At 36.3% G+C, this 24,862-nt stretch overlaps 1 protein-coding gene across 11 annotated transcripts in view; it reads left to right on the forward strand.

The window, feature by feature from the left end:
- TJP1 (tight junction protein 1) overlaps positions 1-24,862 on the forward strand; it is a 251,152-nt gene that overhangs the window by 160,345 nt on the left and 65,945 nt on the right. For all 11 annotated transcript variants that reach the window (XM_047735914.1, XM_047735915.1, XM_047735916.1 and 8 more), the window contains 3 exons: positions 2,376-2,432; positions 21,606-21,730; positions 22,428-22,530. In XM_047735914.1, the coding sequence (XP_047591870.1) occupies positions 2,376-2,432; positions 21,606-21,730; positions 22,428-22,530 (285 nt within the window). The remainder of the gene's footprint in view (positions 1-2,375; positions 2,433-21,605; positions 21,731-22,427; positions 22,531-24,862) is intronic.

Here is a 24,862-nt window from a genome sequence, read left to right on the forward strand (position 1 = left end):
TTTAAAAGAGAAGTGAGCTATGAGCTATTACATTACCCTTTCTTGGGAAGCCTTTGAGGTAGTTGAGATGTGTACTTTTCTAATTCCTTCATCGAAGAGACGTATCCATTTTGATTGGAATGCTGAGAACAATTGTTTTAGTATTTTTTGTTTTTCCCTTACCCAAACAATAAATTTCTGTTATTGCACTTCTCTTGAAGCTTGTACATTAAGACCTTAATGTATTAGATCCCTTACCAACAGTAGAATAAATACTTCGTATAATTAACAATAAAAAAATAATCTTAAATACTATTTGGTTTCCTAAAACAGTTAAAAATAGATATTTGAAGTTTCAAAGGGGATTTGGTGAATGTGGTTTAAAATAAAATTATCTGATAAGGAGTGAAGAGAGGAAAGCAAAAAAGATAAAATACCTGATGAAAAAATGTTACTCATAATCCCTTCCCTTTGAAGATGATCATTTTTAACATTTTGTATCCTTGCAGCCTTCCTTTTACTACTCGTGTTTAAACATAATTAGGGTAACAGTGTATAAGCAGTTTCATAACCTGCTTTTCCCTCCTTAACATTAAATTAATTTCCTCATTTGATTAGTATTCATTTACAAAATGGAAAACTGTGGTCCTTAAAATCATATGGAGGATGATTAACTGCTACATACCAAAGAGGGTGCTTTCAAGGTACTTATTTGCCTGTTGTCAAATCACTTTCCTTTGCACTGATAAGGAAGAGATTAAAAAGGCAATGAAGCAATGCCACTGGTTAAAGTGGATCAAGAAAAGATGAGCTTAGAGCTATGCAAGCAGTTCTCATTTTTAATAAGTCGGCTAAGATTGGACAAACTGGCAATTATTGCAGATATTTTTATCATGTATATTTTAGTAGGACTCTCGATGTTTAGCAGAATTACTCATATCATCGCTTCACATTGATGGAGGAATTTTTTTTAATACACTAAATCCTGGTCAATTTTTGTGGAGAAAAAAAAATAGCTTTGTTTCTAGTAGAGGTCTCATTAATGGGAGATTTTGTTGCATTTGATTGGAAGATTGAAACAAAACTCTGGTAAGGTTGGTAGTTCTTATCTATGGGAGCGAACAGAGAGATCCTTTCTCTTCCTCTCTTATTCCTCTGGCAGGAAAGTTAATTTAGTTGCTTTGAATTTAGGGAAGCAGACTTTCTTTATAGGGATTCATTTTCTAAAGTGGCATTAATCTTCGATTAAAGATGCTGTGGGAAAGGAGAAATGGGTCTATGGCACCTTGATGGACATATTCTCACAATGCTAATGACAGCAGTGAAATAGAAAACAGATCTCACTTGTGAAATCAGCGTTTGTAACAGTGGGTAACCTGTGATGTTCAGAGAATGTCCTGCTCAGCATTTTCCTCTTCCACCCTGCCTTTTGTTAATCCTGGAAAGGCCATTTTTTTTTTTTTTTAAATCTTTCTTGTTTGTAAATATAGTATATTTTTAGTACCCTAGTTCCATGAAATGAGACTCAATTACTTAAGCCTTTAAGAACAATTAGCCCAGTTTCTAAGAAAAATTTTTTTAATTCTTTAGTGCTGATGCCTTGGATAGTTAACTTATTTCCTCTCAAGAAAGAGGTTCTTAACAGGAGGTGAACCTGAACTATATTCTGGTTTGAGTAGTTCCTGAGTTGCACCTGGTGTTCTTATAATTTTATGGTTACTCATGGGGTATTTTGTAGTTATTTGTTTTGCTTTTTTTGTTTTGTCTATATGTGCATGCATGTGTGTACGTGATACATACACTAGAACAAACCTTTTTTCCTTAGGTTATAGGCAGAGCTTGAGAAGGTAATTCTGTAGCAAAACTGAAACTAGGTGGAACAGTAGTGCTTAACTGTGTGATTTTAAAACAAGCAACGTCCAAACCTATTTAATGGTCTTATCTCGTTTCCTGTAACATGTATATTTATAATTACTGAGTTCAGAGGTATTTGACTTTTCCTTCCTTTGTGCAGTGTAAGGAATGCTTTTTAAAATGTTTTGTGTGTCATCAGATATTTTAAAGTAGTGCTATTCCAACTTTACTTCTTTTCTATCTGATGTTAAGTATAAAGTTACAGAATTACCTTGGATACTGATTTCAGCTGGCATGAAATGAATATAGAGCAGCATCTGTCCAAATTAAGTTAAAAACAAAGGAAGTTCCTGTGTAGTTTCCTGTCTCTTACAACAAAAACAAAAGCAAACAAAAAACCTTCCATCATTATTGAACTTTCAGAATATCCAATATTAATATATGTATTGTGGTATTTCAGTGTGCAGATTGCTGGATGTTGTCATTTTATTAAAGACATTTTCTTAAAAAATAAATGATTTGTTTTTCTTTTCCTTTATCAGAACACAGCAATGGAGGAAACAGCTATATGGGAACAACACACAGTGACGCTTCACAGGGTAAGTTTCTGTTGCAGTAAATAATCTGTGTATAACTCAGGATACTGGCAGCTTTGGAAAACAATAGAGGAAAGCCAGATGTCAGGAAGTTGGAAGAAAGGGGAAAAACTTTTCTATATTCCTTTGTTTAAAATTTAGAGTTGCAATAAATTCTTTATTAAGGTTAAAAGTGAACATGATTACTTTTTCATATATCCTTTTGGTGGTTATTTGTGTGTTTGCTTTTTTTATTCCTGAGTATGATATTAAGTGACTTTAAAAAATTTGAAGCATCAGATAAAAGACGTTGTATGTTGTTATGAATTGTAAACTGCTTCAACCTTTCTGAGTATATGTGCATGTATTTTAGGCTTGGGGTTTAAAATCAAACCAGGTTGTGTGAGCAGTAAAATCTTAAAAGATATTCTTGATTTGAAACATGTAGACTCAAGCTGTTGCTTAAGCAATTGCAGATGGACAGAGAGCACATAGTAAGCTAGGTAAGAGTAGGAGCTCTGAAGTGAGACTGTCCTGAATTTGAATCCTAGTGCTTCCTCTTTTCCTTTAGGAATGGGCAAGTGATCTAACCCACCACTAAAGCCTGGGTTTTCACAGATTTAAAATGGGCTAATGGCACCTGTGAAGTAACCGCCCCCATAACTCTCCCCATTTCTGTCTTCTGATTGCTCTTCCCCTTAAAGAATGAATAGAAGGAAGAAAAAAAAAAGAATGAATAGAAGGAGATTAGAGAATTTTTTTGTTTGTTTTTTGAGAGAAGAGCGCGTGCGAGTTCGTGCATGAATGGGAGTTGGGGAGGGAAAAGGAGAGAGAGAATCTTTAGCGCTCCATGCTCAGCACAGAGCCTGACATGGGCCTCCATCCCATGATTCTGAGATCATGATTCTGAGCTGAATCAGGAATTGGTTGCTTTAGTGAACTGAGCTACCCAGGCACCCTGAGATTAGAGAATATTTAAGTACTTCACAGTACTGTTTCTACCAGCTGTGTCCATTACTAGGAAAGTGGCAAGATGTAGGTAAATTATGTTCCTGAACTCCACTCATGATTATCTTGTGAATGTTTGAATCTGTATATAATAGATAATGGGTAAATTAATTATTAAAAAACAGTGAGGATTCCAGGGTCCTGGGATTGAGCCCTGAGTAGGGCTGCCTGCTCAGTGGGGAGTCTGTTTCTCCCTCTGCCTCTCCACCCCTGGCACACCCCACCCCCCCAGCTTATGCTATATGCCTTACTCTCTCTCTCAAGTAAATAAAATCTTAAAAAAAGAACAAAAAAACCCAGTGATTTCAAATAAGATATAGTTGACTTTTTCTTTATGTATCCCTAAGTGGTTAAAAGAAACTGTTAAGTAATAATGACCCTAACTTTTAATTTTTAAGGCTAAAATATGGCCCAACTCTGAAATGTGCTAATAGATAGTAGAATATTTAATCAGTTTAAACATGTTGTAAAATAACTTCATACCTTATAATTGTTTAATTGGTTGTAATATAACTTGGTATTGTGTATTTTACCACATTAAATTTATTTTCTTAATACCTTTATTGCTTTTACTGGTCTAATTTGCATATAGTAAAACTCTTAGTATACAGTTCTGAGTTTGACAGATCCATATAGTCATGTAACCACCAGCCAGACAGTATAGAACTGTCCCATCACCTGAAACTTTCTCTTGTACTGTTTGTAGTCAGCCTTGTTCCCTCCCTGTAGCACTTGGCAGCCACTGGTGTGTTTTCTGTTCTATACATTACCTTTCACACAGCCATGTAAGGGAACTCATACGGTATGTATGTATCCACAATACATAGCCTTTGAGACTGGTTTCATACACTCTCAGCCTAATGCATTTGAGATTTCTCCATGAAGTTGCTTGTATCAATAGTTTCTCTGTTGTTATTTTTAGTTCCTTCTTACTGTTTGAGTATCATGGCACCTTATGAATGTAGAATAATTTGGGTTATTTGCAGTTTATAGTGACTATAAATATTTCTGTTCTAGTGTATGGTTTTTTTTTTTAAGATTTTTTTATATTATTTATTTATCTGACAGAGAGAGAGAGATCACGAGTAGGCAGAGAGGTAGGCAGAGAGAGAGGGGGAAGCAGGCTCCCCGCCGAGCAGAGAGCCCGATGCGGGGCTCGATCCCAGGACCCTGAGATCATGACCTGAGCCGAAGGCAGAGGCTTTAACCCACTGAGCCACCCAGGTACCCCTAGTGTATGGTTTTTTGTATAAAGATACTTTTCATTTCTCCTGGGTAAATACTTAGGAATGGACTTGGTCTGGGTCTTATGGTAAGTGAATGTTTAACTTTATAGGAAACCGCCAAACTGTCCATACCATTTTATATCTCCACTAACAGTATATAAGAGTTTTGTTGCTTTTGTATCTTTATCACAGTTGAAATTATCAAGGTTTTTTTTACCCATAATTTTAGCCATTCTAATAGGTGTGTAGTGTGTCATTGTGGTTTTGCTTTGCAGTTCTCTAAAGACTAAGGATTTTCAGTATCTGTGTGCCTCTCATCCACAGATCTTCTTTGGTAAAATGTATTTAAATCTTTTGCCCACTTTTAATTGGGTTGTTTTTAGTTGTTGAGTTGTAGGAATTCCTTATATGTTCTGAATATTAACCCCTTTGCAGACATATGGCTTGTAAATATTTTTGTCATTTCGTGGATTGCCTTTTTTCTCTTTGGATTGTGTCCCTTGGTGCACAGTAGTTGTTCACTGTGTTTTGAGAATTATATATTTTAGATACAAATTCTTTATCAGGTATTGTTTTGCAAATATTTTCCCTAGTCTGCAGCTTGACTTTTTTCCTTCTCTTAACAGTGTCTTTTGCAGAACATAAGTTTCAAATTTTGATAAAGTCCAGTTTGTTCATTTTTCCTTTTATCAATCATGCTTTTGAGATGTTTTTGCTAAGCCCAGCGTCTCAGTTTTTTTTTTCTGGATGTTTTATTTGAGTTAAATTATGTTTATGTTAAGAGATGTGGGCAGAGGTTTTTTTGTGGGGGGTTTTTTGTTTGTTTGTTTGTTTGTTTGTTTTAATATGGATGTCCACAAAATTTTGAGCAACCATTTGTGAAAAGATTATTCTTTCTCCATTAAATGCTTTCTACTTTGGTCAAAAATAGGTCTTCCCCTGGGGCGCCTGGGTGGCTCCGTTGTTAAGTGTCTCCCTTTGGCTCAGCTTGTGATACCAAGGTCCTGGGATCAAGCCCCGCATGGAGCTTCCTGCTTGGCAGAGATAGGAAGCCTGTTTCTCCCTCTCCTGCTTCCCCTGCTTGTGTTCCCTCTCCTGTTGTCTCTCTGTCAAATAAATAAATACAATCATAAAAAAAAAAAAAAATAGTTCTTCCCCTAGTTTGTTTTGGTGATTATGTGTCTATCCCTTCCGCCAGTTACTTCTGCCTTTGTTACTATAGCTTTATTTTAGGATTAGAAATCAGGTAATGTGAGCCCTCCAAATTTTTTTTTTTTAATTGTTTCAACTATTAGTTCTCTTTTGTTTCTACATAAATTTTACAGTAAGTTTGTCAAATAAAATCTGAGATTTTGTTGGGATTGCATTAATCTACAGACTGATTTAGGGAGAATTGTCAGTAGTATTGAGTCTTTCAAAACTTGAACTTGGTGTATCGTTCATTCTTTTATTTTCTTATTACCGTTTTGTAGTGTTCGGCATGCAGATCTTACACACATTTTGCTAGATTTTTAGTTAAGTACATTTAATGTTTCCTGGTACTATTTTAAGTGATTTTAAAAATTTCAGTTTTTGATTGCTCATTCATATGTAGGAATACGGTATTTTAAAATAATGAACTTATATGTAGGTAGTTATGATATTTGTGAATAGAGGCAGTTTTATTTCTTGTTTTTGATGTATACACAGTTTATTTCCTTTTCTTGCCTTACTGCACCAGTTATGCTATTAAATAGGGATGGTGAGCAGACATCCTTTCCTTACTCCCAATTTTATTTTTTTTTTTTATTTTTATTTTTTTTTAAAGATTTTATTTATTTATTTGACAGAGAGAAATCACAAGTAGGCAGAGAGGCAGGCAGAGAGAGAGAGAGGAAGCAGGCTCCCTGCTGAGCAGAAAGCCCGATGTGGGGCTTGAACCCAGGACCTGGGATCATGACCCGAGCCGAAGGCAGCGGCTTAACCCACTGAGCCACCCAGGCGCCCCTCCCAATTTTATTTTTATTTATCTATTTATTTGTGAGATAGTGCATGAGAAGGCAGAAGGGGAGAGAGAATCCCAAGCAAGCGCCACACCCAGCATGGACCCCCCACTTGGGGCTGGATCTCACAACGCTGAGATTATTATTTGAGCTGAAATCAGGAGTTTGACACTTAACCTGTAGAGCCACCTAGCAACCTTCCATTTTCCTAATTTTAGATGAAAGCATTCTGTCTTTGGCTATTAAGTAGGATGTTAGCTATTGGTTTATTGTATATGCCTGTTATCACTTTATCAGGTTAAGGAAGTTCCCTTGTATTTCTGTTTTGCCATTTACTGTGTTGAGGAAGTTACCGTTCATACTTAGTTTGCTCTAAGAGACTTAAAAATCATGAATGTATGTTTAATTTTGCCAATACTTTTTTTCCTGCAAATAGTTTTTGAGGTTATTATATATGAGTTTTTACATTTATTTGTTGGTGTAGTTTCTTGATTTTTGAATATTGAACAGCTTTGCATTCCTAAGATAAATTCTATTTTGTTGTGACACATTGTGCATTTTATATATTGCTAGGTTAATTTGCTAATATTTCTGAAGATACTTGTTTCTTTGTTCCTGAGAAATTCGGTTAGGACTTTTCTCTTGTATCATTTTCATTTGGTTTTGTTATCAGGGAAGGCTACTAGCCTCAAAAGCAGTTGGGAAGTATATCTTCTTGTTGTGTTCCCTGGTAGAGTTCCTATACAGTTGATGTTATTTCTTACTTAAATGTTTGGTGGAATTCACTAATGTAACCATCTGGTCCTGGAGGGTTTTTTTAATGGGAAAGCTTTTAACAATAAATTCAGTTTTTTAGTTTTATATAGGACTATTCACTTTATATATTTCTTTGTGAGTTTTTTTTGCTTTTTGTTTTTTGGGGTTTGGTTTTGGTAGCTTTGGTAATTTGTATGTTTCAAAATATTTGTCCCTTTCATCTAAGTTGTCAAATTTATGTACATAAGACGGTTAGTCCTTTTTTCTTATGTTGTAGGATCTGTAATAATGTCCCTTTTGTCATTTCTGATATTGGTAATTTGTGTCTTTTATTTCTTGGTCAGTCTAGCTAGAGATTTAACCGTCTTACTGATCAGGTGCCTGGGTCCCTCGGTGAGTTAATAAGCCTCTGCCTTGGGCTCAGGTCATGATCTCAGGGTGCTCCTGGATCTCAGGATCCAGCCCTGCATCATGCTCTCTGCTCAGCAGGGAGCCTGCTTCCCCGTCTCTCTGCCTGCTACTTTGCCTACTTAATGATCTCTCTGTCAAAAAATTAAATAAGATCTTTTTTTTAAAAACAATCTTTTCAAAATACTGATCTTTTCAAAATACTAGCTTTTGTTTTCATTCATACTCTTTATTTTGTTTTCTGTTTCCTTGATTTCTGCTCTTTTTAGTATTTCTTTTCTTGTGCTTACATTGAGTTTAAATTGCTATTCTTTATATAATTTCTTTAGGTGGAAGCTAGATTATCTGAGATTGTAGAGGTAGCTTGTCATTATCGCATTATGTTTCTTTTTCCTCATACCTTTTTAGTTTTTAAATAAGCAAAATATGGGGCGCCTGGGTGGCTCAGTGGGTTAAAGCCTCTGCCTTCAGCTCAGGACGTGGTCCCTGGATCCTGGGATCGAGCCCCGCATCGGGCTCTCTGCTCAGCGGGGAGCCTGCTTCCTCCTTTCTCTCTGCCTGTCTCTCTGCCTACTTGTGATCTCTGTCTGTCAAATAAATAAATAAAATCTTTAAAAATAAATAAATAAATAAATAAAATAAGCAAAATAAAAGAAGAGAGTTAAATTAGCTAAAGTTTGTTTCCCCTTTCTACTGCTTTGCCTGGTTCTGTTAGGATTTTAAATACAGGGAAATGCTAAGTACATTTACTACAGGTCTGTATCTCATTAGCTTAGGTAAAGTAGGAAAAGGTCTTGAATATTGAGAAAACAATCCCAATTTCCTAAATGTGTTCGTAGTCTCATACCAACTCATGGTAGGTCTAATAGGCAAGTCTCAGTTTTCTTTTTAGAAGATTAGTATAAGTTCTGTTCTATAGCTGACCTCTTGTGCTTTAATTTTCTTTTGCCATGAGAAAGGTACCAGCCCAGAAGAATGTCATCAAAAGATACATAGAGATGAATATAGAATTCATAATTCTTTGGTTTTTAAGCATGTTAACTGTTATGCTGGGAACATAGACCTGTGTTGCCTTTGGGCCTCATCAAAGAGACTGTGACAGAATAGAAGTTCTCAATGACCCATCCCTCCAGGAATCTTTTTTTTTTTTCCTCCAGGAATTTTTTTTTTGGAGGTTTCTAAAAATAGCCCTGTCAGTACAAGTTGAAAGACTTATGCCAAAGCATGATTCAGTTGACTTCATTCTCTGAAGCTGCAGAACAGTAACTTTCAAATGTATCAGTCTTTTGGTGTTCCACATTGATCCAGAATAAAATTTAGGCTAGAACATTATCAGCCAAATTTGCTGGGAGAAGCTGGATGATAAATAAACTTTTTTCATCTTGCAGACCATAAATTTGTCACAACTACTCAACTGTTCGAATTGCAGAAGCAGCCACAGACAATAGGTAAACAAATCCATATGGCTGTGTTCCAGTAGATCTGTAATTATTTCTTTGGCCTGGAAGCCATGGTTTGTTGACCACTGATCTAGAGCAGTGCCTCTCTGGGCTTATTGTAAAGAAAAGTCAACAAGGTCATCCCCCAACTAACAGAGATTCTGATTCATTTGGTTTGGAATGAGGCCCCTAATACATGTTTTTAAAATGTTCCAGTTTGAAATGGAGAGCCATGGCCTCTTGCATCACATTTTTAAGAAGCATTGACAGAGGAATGAAAAAGTCATCCTCTTGACGGTGAGCTAGTGAGCTTTTGGCAATAGTGAAAAGTAAAGGAAATAATTTGAAGCTATGTTCTTTTGGCAGTAACCTGGAGTTACAGATATTGAGCATTGCCAAATAAGGTCAAATCATATTCTTTGACATCTGGTAGTCAGTGATAAGAAAAGTTGGAAGTAACTTCTTTTAAAAGGACAAAATGCCTGTGGATTAAAGCTAACATTTTCTTCTGTTTATTGTCAAGAATAATACATGATAGTCTTCTGTATTGCCTCATTCTTCTATTTGCATTCTCAGAGGAAACTTTTTTCACCCAAGGATACTAGAAGCCATTGAAATCCTATTAAATCTTTAAGGCTAAGTAATTTTTGGGTGCGCCACTGTCTGATAAGCACTGTGGCAGTCATTAGAATTATATCCAAGATTGCCTTATGGATTCTGGTCTCCCTGTTGGTCCTCAGTGACAGATGAATGATAGTCCTCAGGTTCTTGTTTCCCCCATCTTCTACTGCATTATAATTTTCTAAAGGGTAGGAAATCTTAATTTTACATCCCCTTGGTGCTTGGTACTTGGTTATATCCAATAAAACTTAATTATTTAGAAGGCCCACCTATCCAACAAAGTTGCTCTTAGGAGGTCTGTAATAACAGCATTGTCCAATAACAATACTGCCAAAGCAAACCACATATGTAATCTAAGATTTTTTAGTTTTCACATTAAAAAATGTAAAATACGGGTGAAGTTACTTTTAAAGATTTTTATTTTTCATTTTTTATTTGACAGAGATCACAAGTAGGCAGAGAGGCAGGCGGGGGGAGAGGGTAGGGGTGGGAAGCAGGTTTCCCGCCGAGCAGAGAGCCCGACTCGGGGTTTGATCCCAGGATCCTGGGATCATGACCCGAGCTGAAGGCAGAGGCTTACCACTGAGCCACCCAGGCGCCCCAGGTGAAGTTAATTTTATAATCGTATTTAACTTAATATGTTTAGAGTACCATTTTCTATATATACTCAGTATTCAAAAATTGATACTCTCTTTTTTCATACTGAGTCTTACACCCACTAGAATGGCTGTTTTCACTGACGGACAGTAACGAGTGTCAGTAAAGATGTGGATATTGGTTGGTGGAAATGTAAAATGGTGTAGCCATGATGGAAAACAGGAAGTTCCTCAAAAGTTAAGCATAGAATTACCACGTGGCCCAACAATTCCACTTCTAGATATATACCCAGCAGAAATGAAAAAAAAAATATTCACACGATAACTTTTACATGAGTGTTCATGGCAGCATTACATATAATAGAAAGTAAAAGTAACCTAATTGCCTACCACCTGATGAATAATGAATAAGCAAAATGTGGAATATGGCCACAGAAGGGAATATTATTTAGTAGTAAAAAGAAATAAAGTATTACAATATGGATAAATGTTGAAAACATTAGTCTAAGTGAAGGAAGCCTGTCAAAGGATCATATATTGTATGATTCCATTTATAATGAAATGGTCAGAACAGGTAAATAGACAAAGTAGACTAGTGGTTGCTTAGGGTTGGGGGGATGATGGCTACAAGTAAGGAATTTCTCTTTAGGGTGATGAAAATGTTACCAAATTGTAATAATGGTTATACACCTCTTTGAATATACAAAAATGTTGACTTGTACATTTTAAAGGGTGAATTTTATGCTATGTGAATTATATCTCATTTAACCTGTTCCAAGAAGGGGTAGTGGGAAGAAATCCTACGTATCTCTTAAGTAGCACCAAACTGGTGTAAGATAGATAAAAGTGAACATTTACACTCAAGTAAGCATGAAAGCTAAGGTAGGCTTGTTTTAGCAAGTTGGAGACCATGTTTATCTTGATAGAGTACAATAATAAATATTTTGAACTCTTCATTTTATTTATTTAATTTTTTTTAAAGTTTTATTTATTTATTTATTTATTTGACAGACAGAGATCACAAGTAGGCAGAGAGGCAGGCAGAGAAAGAGGGGAAAGCAGGTTCCCTGCTGAGCAGAGAGCCCGATATGGGGCTCAATCCCAGGACCCTGGGATCATGACCTGAGCAGAAGGCAGAGGCTTTAACCCACTGAGCCACCCAGGCGCCCCTTCATTTTATTTAATGTTCTGTGAATTAGGTGTTAATAACCACAAGGAGTAAACTGAGTGTCAGAGAGGTCTAATGAAATGCTGCAAAAGAATTGTAATTCGAACCCAATTTGTTGGACTCAACATATAATGCTTTTTCTATTTATGTAGAAATGCTTTCTATTTATATGTCAAATTAATTTTAAGTTTAAACAATGTTTATGGAATGTAATTTCTGAAATTCAGATCTTATGTAAGTGTGTCACATAAGCTTCCTTTACATGCAATAAATAAAATAAAAAGTAATAAGTTTGGTAAGGAAGGAGTCAGAGTTTGGTCAGTTTTGTGTAGAAAGTGACCATTTTGGAGAAGAACAATTGGAAGTGTCCTATAAAAAGCTGGGAAAAAAGGAATAGAATAGGAGTTAGAAACGGAAGCTACAAATTGGGTATAAGAACTGTAAGAGAGGAAGAGTACAAGAATAAATGGGGACACATACACACAATTTCAGTAGCCAGGGGACTGTTTAAGGACACAGAGATAAAAAGGAACCAATCTAACAGGCACGATAATTTAAGCAACATTCTGGAAGCTACCAAGATAATGTAGAAAAATTGTAGGGGTCTTGTGACCTGTGATCCAGTTTAGGTTTACTACTGATTTTGAACAGGCCTTTTAAATCCCTTGGGACCTCATGGAATCAAAGTGTATCAGAGTTAATACAATCTTAACCTCTTTTGTTTAAGTGAGGGAACTCAAATCCACAGAATTCCTACATAAGTCATAATTTGAAAGTGGTAGAGACACACATAGGACGCCAGGCCTCTGCCTTCGTTTGTAAAAAGGAAGTTGAACTGGATGATTGCAGAGGATCTGTTTGGTTTTAAAATTCAGTGATCCCAGGGTCCATTGCAAAAACAGGTAGAATAAGTTCTGTAGAATATTGAGGGTTGATTGGAAGAATTAAATGGAGAAAGAGGAAAACTATAATCGGTGAAAAAAGTTAGGACTAAGGCAGCTGATTGTAAAAACGTGGCATGGGAAACCAGGAGAAAAAATTGAAGGCGACCAGGGAAATCTCTAAGTAGGGAATTGGACATCTTTGAAAAGAATAGAGAAAAATGTTTGGAGAAGAGATTATCTAGCTATTTCTGCAACTGAATCACCTTTTAGGAAATACTTTTTCTCTTTTTCTTTTTCTTTTTTTTTAAGCAATCAAGAAATGCTTTAACATACAGGAGTGCGCATACCTTTTCTGTAAAGGGTCAGAGAGTAAATTGCTTCAGCTTTGTGGGCCAGAATAGGGTCCCTGTTGCAACTATGCAAAGCAAAAGCTCTCATAATGTTATGTAAAGGAATGGGCATGGCTAGTGTCCAGTAAAACTGGACAAATAACTGAACAGATCCCAGGCTAAAAATTCCGTTTCCCTATAGGCAAAGATATAAACATTTAAGTTATTGCTACTTGTGGCTGCTTATGGTCTCAAAAGGATAAGACATGGTGAAAGTAAAATTCTTTGATGCTCTTCCATGTAAAAGTTAGGACCTATATATGTGTCTGCACATACAAATAAACGAGATCATATTATGCTGCTTTAAATCACCCCCCCCACCATAATAGAAAACATTTAAAAAACCCACTATCTTGGACATTTTTTCAGGTAAATATATAAAAGTCAGCTATCTTGTGGTAAAGATATAAGAGAATAAAATGGAATAATTTGTATTTCTTTTGAAAATGCCTTAGGAAGACAAGCGCATTAGTCTTTTATTAAGTCAGTACGGAGTATACCATTGTCTGGAATAATAGTAATTCTGACAGTATCAATTTTAATTACTGTAAACAGTACTAAAATTATACAGGCTATTCTTACTCTTCTCCCCATTTTTAAAAAATGGTTTTTAGTATACCTAGATCCTATAGCTATTACATAATTTGATTCTTTCTCCCCTAATTCTCATTTAATCTTAGTATTATAAGTAACAATATATTTAATGCTTATCACTAGTCCTATCTGTGTTTCTCTTGTCATTTCTATTGTCAGATTTAGATTCTTTAGGAAGAATTTGATTGTTGTTTAGATTCTTTAGAAAGGGATCATGAAAACAATATTCTCTGTGGTTTTGCATGTTTATTAGCTTATCTGTGTCTTTTTACTGGAAGGTCTGTTCTACTGGATATAAAATCCTTGGCTCACTGTTTTCTTTTTTTTTTTTTTTTTTTTTTTAAAGATTTTATTTATTTATTTGACAGAGAGAAATCACAAGTAAGCAGAGAGGCAGGCAGAGAGAGAGGAGGAAGCAGGCTCCCTGCTGAGCAGAAAGCCCGATATGGGGCTCGAACCCAGGACCTGGGATCATGACCTGAGCCGAAGGCAGCGGCTTAACCCACTGAGCCACCCAGGCGCCCCGGCTCACTGTTTTCTTTGAGTACTTTAACTATGTTATCTTTGGCATAACATGTTGCTATCCAAATGTGATGATGATCTAAATTTCTTTCTTTGTAAGTTATGAGATCTTTTGGCCTAGATGCCAAAGAACCCTTTTCCTTAAATATAGTCATTTTATTTGAGTAGATCTTGGTGTTGGTCTCTGAATGATACTCTCTGATAACTCTCGTATCTACATTGATGTGTGTCCTTTGAGTGTGTAATTTCAATTAAAAAATTCATAATAGAAAAGTTTTGTTTTTTACAGTTTTTACTATTATTTTCCCTTATTTTGGTTTAATTTTTTAGGGACTCCTGCTATGCATATGTTATATCTCTACTGCCTATCTTCCAAAATTTTCTTTCACATATTTAAAAAAAATCTTATGCATCATTTCTTTTTTGTTTTAAAAAGATTTTTCCTTTTACTTTCTTTTTCTTTTATAGTATTATTTATTAGTCTTGTGGTCCTATCAAAAATGACTTTTTGGGGCTCAGTGGGTTGGGCCTCTGCCTTCTGCTTGGGTCGTGATCTCAGGGTCCTGGGATCGAGCCCCGCATCGGGCTCTCTGCTCTGCAGGGAGCCTGCTTCCCCCTCTCTCTCTGCCTGCATCTCTGCCACCTTGTGATCTCTCCCTCTGTCAAATAAATACATAAAATATTTTTTTTAAATGACTTTTTAAAATTTATAATTGACTCTTGGATTCTGTCAACTCATTTTTGAGTTTTTCTAATTATTTGAGTTTTCTAATTATTCTTTCGTGTCTTATATATTTCCTTATGTCTTTTTGGTTGTTTTGTAATAGTAACAGCTCCCCCCCCCCCCGCCCTTTTTTTTTTGAGCACTCATTCTGGCAAGCTTCCATTTTCTGTAGGGATATTCTGCTACTCACTGTATTTATAGTAATTTTGTAATGGATTTGATCCTGTTACTTTCTTTGCTCATTTTATGTAAAATTAGTGAGTTTTTTCGAAATTGGCTTCGTTTTCTTGTGTGTGCGTGTGTTTACATGTACATGCATGTATGTCTGCCAAAAAACGTAACTGCTGCTTTCTGACATTTCCTAGTTATTTGCCTTTTGCACACTTTTATCTGGACCTTCTCTTTTGTCTCTGTTGTTCCTGTCCCACCCAGTTTTAATTCCACTGCCAACAGTTTCTCTGCAATGTGGGGCCCTGTCCTAGAAAGGCCTGCGACAGGTCAATGTTGAGTGTTCCTTAGGTCAATGTTGAGTGTTCCTACAGGATACCCTGCTCCAGTTGATTATGGTTCTACTGCCAGGCTTCTTGCTGTCACCTACTTTTGGAGCAGGCAAAATCCCTCCCAGTTTCAGCTGCTGTTCTCAAATTGTCCCACTGTTCTTTCCAGTGAACACCTATCAGTTACTTGGGGGATTCTTCAGGTCTTAGGTATGTTGGAAACTGGCTTTCCTTCCATGTAGGTGTTGGGAACACACAAGTTTCATAGCTAGTTGCTCCTCGCTGACTGCTTCTGTTTTGTACCTTGTGGGGATATATCGGTTACTGGGCTTTGTTGTAAATGCTTTTTGTTGATTGTATAGCTTCTTCCTGCATGTTTTTATTTGAGAATTCAAGAACATCCACAATCCATGGTACTACCATGGGTGTTAATTTTTCCAGGAATCTGAGCTTCTAATGCTCAAATTAGTGCTAGTTTAAAAAAAAAAAAAGATAACTTTTTTTTTCTTAAAGGAGTTTTTTAAAAGATTTTATTTATTTGTCGGAGAGAGAGCGCAGGCAGGGGAAGCAGCAGGCAGAGGGAGGAGTAGGCTCCCTGCTGAGTAAGGAACCAAAAGCGGGACCCATTTCCTGGAGCCTTGGGATCCTGACTTGAGTTGAAGGCAGACACTCAACCGACAGAGCCACCCAGGCGTCCCAAAAGAATGGGAACTTAATTAAAATTAAATTGAATAATTAGTCATAGACTTGTTTTGGTTCACAGTTGTTGACACACCCAATTTGTGTTAGGCTCCTGCAGGGTTGTATTTAGCTGGAATATGTAGATGAGTATGTGAACCCCTCCCAGGCTGGGCTCTGATAGCCAGGTTACTTGCAGTGCCCCGTGTGTTAAGTAAAAGTGTGTACCTCTTCTACCAGTGGAAAAGTGGGATGGTTTTATGAATGAGATGACATTGAACTTGGATTTTGTGTTTTTCGTTTTTAAATATTTATTTATTCATGAGAGAGGGAAAGAGGGAGGCACCGGGAGAAGCAGGCTCCCCATGGAGCAGGGACCCTGTTGTGGGATTCGATCTCAGGACCCTGGGGATCATGACCTGAGCCAAAGGCAGATGCTTAACCAACTGAGCCACCCAGGGGCCCCTGAACTTGGATTTTGAAGGATGAGTTGAAGCTTACAAGACTGATAAGGCCCTTAAGGAAGGGAATAATAATAATAATAATAATAAGGAAGGGCCCTGGGAATAGAGAGGACATGCAAAAGCATAGTTTCCTAATGCATGTCATGCTTAAGCAGGGATCCATAGTTCAGTGTGTTTAGAGCAAATATTGGGGTGCCAGGAAGTTTGGAGTTGTATTTCACGATGCTTCATACTAAGGAGTTTAGACCCATGGGCCGTGGAATGACAGGATCAGATTTGTTTTTAGAGTGATAACCCTTCAAACAGGAGGGAGGGTAAATTTTAAGCTGGTGGCGGTAAGAAATTTATTGAGAAGGCCAAGTGAGACAAAGGTGAAGATAGAGGGAAGGGGAAGTGTGGAATAGTTGTGAAAACTTTGAAGTTTTTGATTGTCACCTTGGTCTGAAGTTCACAAGCCATTTAAGGCTGAGGTGGTCAGCACTGGCTGCCCATTAGAATTAATTTTTAAAAAATGCTTGCCAGGGGTGCCTGGGGTGGCTCAGTCAGTTAAACATCTGCCTTCAGCTCAGATCATGATCCCAGGCCCTGCATTGGGCTCCTTGCTCAGCAGGGAGACTGCTTCTCCCTTCCCCCCTGCCTGCCCCTCCCCCTGCTGTGTGTGAGCTCACTCTCTCTCTCTCTCTGTGTCAAATAAATAAAATCTTAAAAAAAAAAAATGTCAGGGTGCCTGGGTGGCTCAGTGGGTTAAAGCCTCTGCCTTTGGCTCAGGTCATGATCCCCGGGTCCTGGGATCGAGCCCCGCATCAGGCTCTCTGCTCAGTGGGGAGCCTGCTTCCTCCTCTCTCTCTGCCTGCCTCTCTGCCTACTTGTGATCTGTCAAATAAATAAATAAAATCTTTAAAAAAAAAATAAAATGAATGCCTGCCATTTCGCCCCTTCCATTTTTTTTTTTTTTTAAAGATTTTATTTATTTGACAGACTAAGATCACAAGTAGACAGAGAGGCAGGCAGAGAGAGAGAGAGGAGGAAGCAGGCTCCCTGCAAAGCAGAGAACCCGATGCAGGGCTTGATCCCAGGACCCTGGGATCATGACCTGAGCCAAAGGCAGAGGCTTTAACTTACTGAGCCACCCAGGTGCCCCTATTTTTTTTTTTTTTTTTTTTTAAATTGGTATGAGGTGGGAGGTTGTACATCAGCTTTTGAAACTGTTCCCAAGTGATTCTCATCCCCAGCCAGATTTAGGGACCACAGACTTCTGGCTAGTCGTTAAATGAACCGTAGCAAACACTGATCCAGGATTTACATGCCTTACAAAGTTCCAGGGCTGCATAGAAGCAGTGGTCCAGGCCAGGTTTTTGACCCTGGCTCACTGCAGCCAAAAACTGCACCTAGATTTGCTCACAAGTAAATCTATACTTGATCTTAGCTTAAAGGCTGAGGAGGGATACTCACAAGTAAATCTTAAGGAAAATAACTTCTCATCTCTGTCTTATTGAAAGTTCCTGACATTTTCAGTATTTCTTTATAATATTTTTGTGTTATTTTAACATTTTAAATAAAAGAATTATCAAGCAAGATGTAAATGAACAACATTAAAGTATATAGAATGAAAGATTAGTCTGAGCCTCTTCTGAGGAGGATAAAAAGCAAAAGAGTAATCCCACCCTCTACTACCCACTGCTCTACAGGTATCCGTGGGCATTTAGATTTTCCCCCACTATTTGCAATTAACAATTTGCAAGGAATAACTGTGTATGTATTTTCATATTGTTGGAGATGTATATATATCTTTAGTGTAAATTCCTAGAAATTGGTTTGCTCTGTCAAAAGATTAGTGCTTTTATAGTTTTGTTAGGTATTAACAAATTCCTAAAGAATTAAAGTTTACATATCCATCCGTAGTGTGTAAGAATACCTTTTTCTCACAGCCCTCTCGATAAAATGTCTTGTCATACTTTTAAGTTTTATTGTTCACTGTGTGGTTTTAATTTGCATTTCTCTAATTATGAGTTTTAATATCTTATGTATCTTCTGCAAATGATTTGTTTTATTGTTATTTTGGTAGGGTTTTTTCCCCCTCTTTTTCTTATTTTTTAGAAGGTCCTAATATCAGTGTTTTCAAAGTATGGTCTGAGGACCCCACCATGTCTCTGAAACCTTTTTAGGATCAAGTGCAAATTATTTTCCTAACGGTATGAAAATATTATTTGTCTTTTGCACTGTATTGATATTTTTGTAGTAAAGGTGCAGTAGTGTTGGGTAAAACTGGCTGCCATAGCCCAAATCAAGGTGATGACATCAAACGTTTACTAACAGTCACTGCCATACACTCATGGTTTAAAGAACAGTTCCAAGTTTGTTTCTGAATGATTCGAAGCAGTAAAAATTATTAGTTTTAGTTTTACTGCATCTCAGCTTTTCAGTACAGTTTTTAAATTTTGCACTGAAATAGTATATATGCATAAGACACTTTATACTGAAGTACTTTTGTGATTCTTTGACTTGGAAATGAGTTGTGCATATGTCTGTGTGTGTAACAAACACGATGTTTACCTGAAGGAATATATGGTTATCCAGAGTTGAATATTTGACAGACATTTTTCTCAAATGAATGAGTACCTGTTGCTTCAGGGAAAGCAATTCTGATGTATTTGTTGCCAATAAAGAAAATCGAATTTAAAGCAAAAACCAACATTTGGAAAGCTTTCATCTACTACCATGAGCCAATAGCTTTTCAGTACTTACAGATTTTGGTGAGATTGGTGATGATATTAATACACAATCTTTATTTTTATTTTTTTTTTTGTGATTTTATTTACTTGAGAATTTGAGAGAGAGTGTGAGAGTATGAGCAGTGCGGGGTAGAGGGGTGGGGAGGGACAGAGAGACAAGCAAACTCCCGCTGAGCCCAGAGCAATGGGAGGCTCCATCCCAGGACCCTGAGATCATGACCTGAGCCAAAGTCAGATGTTCCAACCAGTCCACCCAGGCACCACAATACAGAATTTTTAAAAAATATATAATGAAATATGTTATCTTTTGAAAGATTTGCCCAAGTATTTTTCAAATGACCAAGGCATGCTATTTATTATAAAACCAGTAATGGTTAAAAATACCCATTGGAAATGCAAAACCTGCCAATGGGTATTTGAGTACAAAAAATTCATTGATATGTTTCAGATTGTACATTACAACTGTTAAGAAGCTCACAACAAGTTTTGGTATAAAATCAAACATGAATATCCAGAATAACCTAAAAGGGCTACTAAAATACTTCCTTTTTTTTTTTTTAACTGTGTATGTATGTGAAGCTGGATTTTCTTCATGTACTTTAATAAAAAGCAACTATCACAACAGATTGAATTTTCTTGAATTTTTTTTTAATTTCTTTAATAGTAACTGTTGGATTTTGTCAAAGTCCTTTTAAAGGTCTGTGGATATAATCATAGAATTTTTTTCCTTTAGATTTAGTAATAGGATATATGTATGATACCAGTGAATTTCCTTATACATCAATCTTGCATTCTCGTAATAATACCCCTTTTGTCATGGAGTATTTGTAGGAAGTAGCCCTCTGTTTCCTCTTTTTTTGCTTAATACTTTTTGTATAGTTATATAGAAATCATTTTGGGCTTTAATATTTGGAGTGGGGCTCTGTCTTTATGGACAGTCACTATCATTTAGATGTCAGTATTATAGTTGCTTTATAGAAAAGTTTAGAAGCTTTCCTTCATTTTCAGTGCTTTGGAACAGTTTATGGGGCTTTGAGGCTACCTGAACAATGATGTCTTGGTAGAATTTGCCTATGAAATCATCTGTGGCTGGTGCTTTTTTTGTGGGATAATTTTCTCTATTTCATTTCCAGAAATTGCATTGTTTAAATTGCATTTTTAACTTCTGAGTCATTTCAATAATCTGGTTCATCTGGATTTTCTTTTTCTTCCCCCCACCCTTTTAAAAAAAAGATCTTTCTTATTTATTTATTTATTTATTTAAGAGAGCATGTGTGCACACAAGTGGGGGGAAGGAGCAGAGGAAGAAGCAGACGCCCTGCTGATGAGCAGGGAGCCCACTGCCCTGGCTGGATTCCAGTACCCTGGGATCATGACCTGAGTGGAAGGCAGATGCTTAACTGACTAAGCCACCCAGGTGTCCCTGGTTCATCAGGGTTTTCAAATGTATTTGAATTTGTTCTGTAAAGTAGTTTCTCATATTTCCCAATTCTGTGCCAACAGTTGTTTCTTTCTAATCATATTTTTGAAATTTTAGGCCTGTTTCTGTTTTGAAATTTGGATATTTTCAGTCTTTGAGTTATACTAAGGGAATGGTTTTGTGTAGTGATTTATTCTTGTATTTTAGGAAGATAGGAGTTTAGTAATTTTTTAACTTGGAAATATTTTCAGTTTTCTTTGTATTGGTCGCCCTCAGTCATTGTGATTAAGATTTTCAGGTCATTTAGAAGTATATAGTTTATTATTTTCTTTAATTAAAAATATTATTTATTTATTTATTTAAAGATTTTATTTATTTGACAGAGCGAGAGAGGGAACACAAGCAGGGGGATTGGGGGAGGGAGAAGCAGGCTTCTCACAGAGCTGGGAGCTTGATGTGGGGCTTGATCCCAGATCCTGGGATTATGCTCTGAGTTGAAGGCAGATGATTAACAACTGAGCCACCCAGGTGCCCCATTAAACAGTTTGATATGGCTCAACTTTCTGTTCTATGCAATATGCATATAAGATATTCTTATAATGTATTACTTCTAAAGATATTTTTAGCATTGTTGAAGGAGGTTGAAATAACATATTTGATTTTCACAGCTTATTGATATTTTATTATACAGGGTGGCATCAGATGTTTATACTAATTAAGTATTCATTCTATAAATTATTTGCCAGTTTTGTGATGATAACACTGATGCATTGCCAGTGCCTTCAAGAGCTCTTATGATAAAAATAAATGCAGGATTTTAGTGTTCTTCAGAATTTTAAAATACATTTTAGTACTTAGAAAACATTGTAATCAGCAAATTTTAATAATCTTTTATGTCCAGCATTTAATTTATTAGAGTATGCATTCCCATACCAGTATAGATCATTCTGATATATATCACACAAGCGAGTGTTTGGATCATAGATGTAATAAGATGGTAATTTTTATATTTAAACTTTTTTAGGTTGTATCATACAGTGAACAATTCTTTTTCGTAATAGGAGTGTTTTTCGATAATTATTACTTTAGGCTCCTGGATTTGGATTTGGAATTGCAATATCTGGTGGAAGAGACAACCCTCATTTTCAGAGTGGGGAAACTTCCATAGTAATTTCAGATGTGCTGAAAGGGGGACCTGCTGAAGGACAGCTACAGTAAGCACATTTCTTTTGGTACTTGGTTACAAGCACTGTTCCTACCCTCAGTCACTGGCAAATTCTGCTAGGGATTTCCTTAAATTAACATACATTTCTACTTAGAGACAATAGAGATACCATAAATGGAAAGCTAGTATCCCTTACCTTAAATGGGTGGTTACTGTAAAAACAAAGATGGAGAGGAAACTCGTTACACAGTTTGGGGTGGAATTTAGCCTTCAGGAACAGCTCACCGTTAATCTTGTCTTTATTGTTCAGTTAAGATAAGCAAGGTAAAGAGAGAAGGAAGATAGGCTACCTAGCAAAAAGTGAGCTCTGGTCAGAAAGATTGAAAGAAAACTGGAAGGAGGAAGACTTTTTTAAAAAGGAAATACTTTTTCCAGCTGTGTAACATGTATCATTTAATTTCCTCTAATTGTACCACCAAAAATTATTTTTTGTTGTGGTACCTGTTCACTCTTTTGTAAAAACATTGTATTAATGATTTAAAAAAATTAATGGCCTGAGGTTAGTTACTAAATGTTACAGGAAATCAGAAAGTTATTTGACATTATTGTATCATTGATCTGAAGACAAATAGATTAGCCTATAATTGAAATATTTCTGTGGAAGAACCCATCTTGAAAATGTATTCACAAACCTGTCTGTATGGTTTTTTTCTAACTTGTTATTTTGGTGACCTTTTTTTCCTTAGGGAAAATGACCGAGTTGCAATGGTTAACGGAGTTTCAATGGATAATGTTGAACATGCCTTTGCTGTTCAACAACTAAGGAAAAGTGGGAAGAATGCAAAAATTGTAAGTATCTTTTACCTTTAATTTAGCAAAAGTATCAACGTTATGGTTGATATGTTTCTGGTTTTTTAAGTTCATCTTAACCCTTTAAGAAAATGAAAACTGGATCGGTAGTTCTAAAGTTAACTTACAAGAGTGTTTCTTCTAATACTGGTTATATGTTTTATCACTGTGTGTATATTTTCTCAAAGTTTAGGTACTAGGATTTATTTATTTATTATCTAGTATTTATTTATTTATTTGATTGAAGAGGAAAGGTGGGGGGTGATTGAATGGTCACCTTTTTATGGCTTAATGTTTCCTTCTTTTTAAAGTACTTATGTTAGATTGAATCTTGGCATGGTAGTCTGTTTGAAATATTTAGCCCTGTTTTCTGTTACAGGATTTGTTTAATGGGCAAGTTTTACATTGTCCCTTGAACACATACATCATCAGCCACTTTCCTTGTTATTCTGATACAGTTTGAGGAGAGAGAAAGTGGTAAGATTTTCATTGTAGGGTTGTTCAGGGTGCATTTTAATGTTACTGTTTTAGTATATAGCTGGAACTGTCTTCTATTTCATTTTTTCTCTAAGAAGTCTTTTTTTTTTTTTTTTTTTAATAAATAAGGAAAAAGAAGTTCAGTTAACTCTTGATAACTGGCTTCAAATCACAGGTAAAAACTAAGCCAATGTGGCACAAAATGGATTTAATGTAAAAGTCCTGTTTAAAATTATATCCATATTTAGGAGCATATTAGCTATTTTTTTACCCACTTTGCTCCTTCCCCACGTTTTTGCCCCTCTAGCTTCTGAAAGGACTGATAAAGGCACTGCTTTGAGGCTTTAGATCAGGTATAAAGAGCAGGAAGAAGAGCCAGAGTAGGCAACTAGGTGGTTTGCCCTGCCTTGGCTACTGAGAACTTTTCTACTTCCTAGCAGACACTCAGAACCACAGTGGACCCAGTGGAAGGGAGAGGGCGTGAGGCGAAGGCCTGCATTATGTTTTGACCTTGGGGAATTGGGTGAGATCTAGAAGTTGTATTCCCTGAGACTGTGTACCCCACAGTTGCTAGGCCTTCTTCCCTTGTGTAGGCTGCTTGACATATGGTTTATTTTCACACCAGTGTTAATGCTGGTGAGGTGAGAGTTTTCTCAAATCGCAGTATATCCACTCTTGAGTTACTGCATTCCAAATGACAGATATCATCTTTTGAGTTATATATTTTCACAACTTTATTTTAATTATATTTTTACAACTGTGATGTCATTTTAAAATCATAGTTCGTATACATACTAGTGGGTAGAGGTTTTAAACAGTTTTTAGAACATGAGATTACAGTGTTTATGGAAGCAAATTGCTAATTTTTATAATTGCTTATCTTAAAACTGAGTCAGTTTTAGCATTCTTGCCTTAGCTGCTGATCCTTAGCATTGTTATTATTATTTATAGTGTTTTTCAGTTGCACATTTCAAGGTGAGCACCTTAGGTAAATTGGGTTTTTTTCCCTTATACATGAGGTTGTGAGCTTCACCTATAACCCCAATTTTTTAAGCTCTCTATTCTCCTGAAATGTTGAGCTGTTTTTTTTGTTGTTGTTGTTGCCATGCAAAATATTCAACTTACATACTCCACATCAATAATGCATCTAAGAAAGTTGTATTCCTACACCTCAGACTTTTCCCAAACCAGGTCCAAAACCTGTAATGTATTTGAAATAGGAAAAGAATTTGGGGCAGCTCAAGGATGGATTTTGCTCTGAGTATACTTAGTTAGCTACATGAGTTAGATAGGCAGAACTTAGGAAGGTTGGACAAGTCTTTTTTTGCTTTATAGGGAGAGGTTATAGGGGGATTGAGTAGAAGGGTGTTTTAATCAGCAGAGAGCTGTTGTTCATTTCTACATTTGAAGTGATTGGCTCGTATCTTACTTTGTTAAGTTTATCATTGCCATATGACTTTTGGAATAAAACCTGTGTCTTAGATTGTGGTCTTTCATTGTGGGGTGGCTTTCTTAATTCACCCCAGCCATGACCAGAACCTCAAGATCATATATACATTGTTTTTCCTTGTTTAATTTTTTTTTTCCAATTCTGAATAACCACTTCCTCTTTCCCTGACCCCAGTTTTCTTCCCTATGCTCTTACGTTGGGGTGGTTGGTTGTTTATGATTATCTTTCCATAAACTAAGAGCTCCTTGGGTATTAAGCAAATAAATTGTTTCTTTTCTGTTGAACTAAAATGTTAGAACTCTACTAGGTAATGTAATTGTCATAAGTAGGCTAATTTAGATTTAACAATGTGAAGATAGAAATAGTTTATGACACAGTGAGCATGTATAAATTTTATTAAAATTC

This window comes from Lutra lutra, chromosome 7 (assembly GCF_902655055.1).
Source record: "Lutra lutra chromosome 7, mLutLut1.2, whole genome shotgun sequence".
NCBI lineage: Eukaryota > Metazoa > Chordata > Mammalia > Carnivora > Mustelidae > Lutra > Lutra lutra.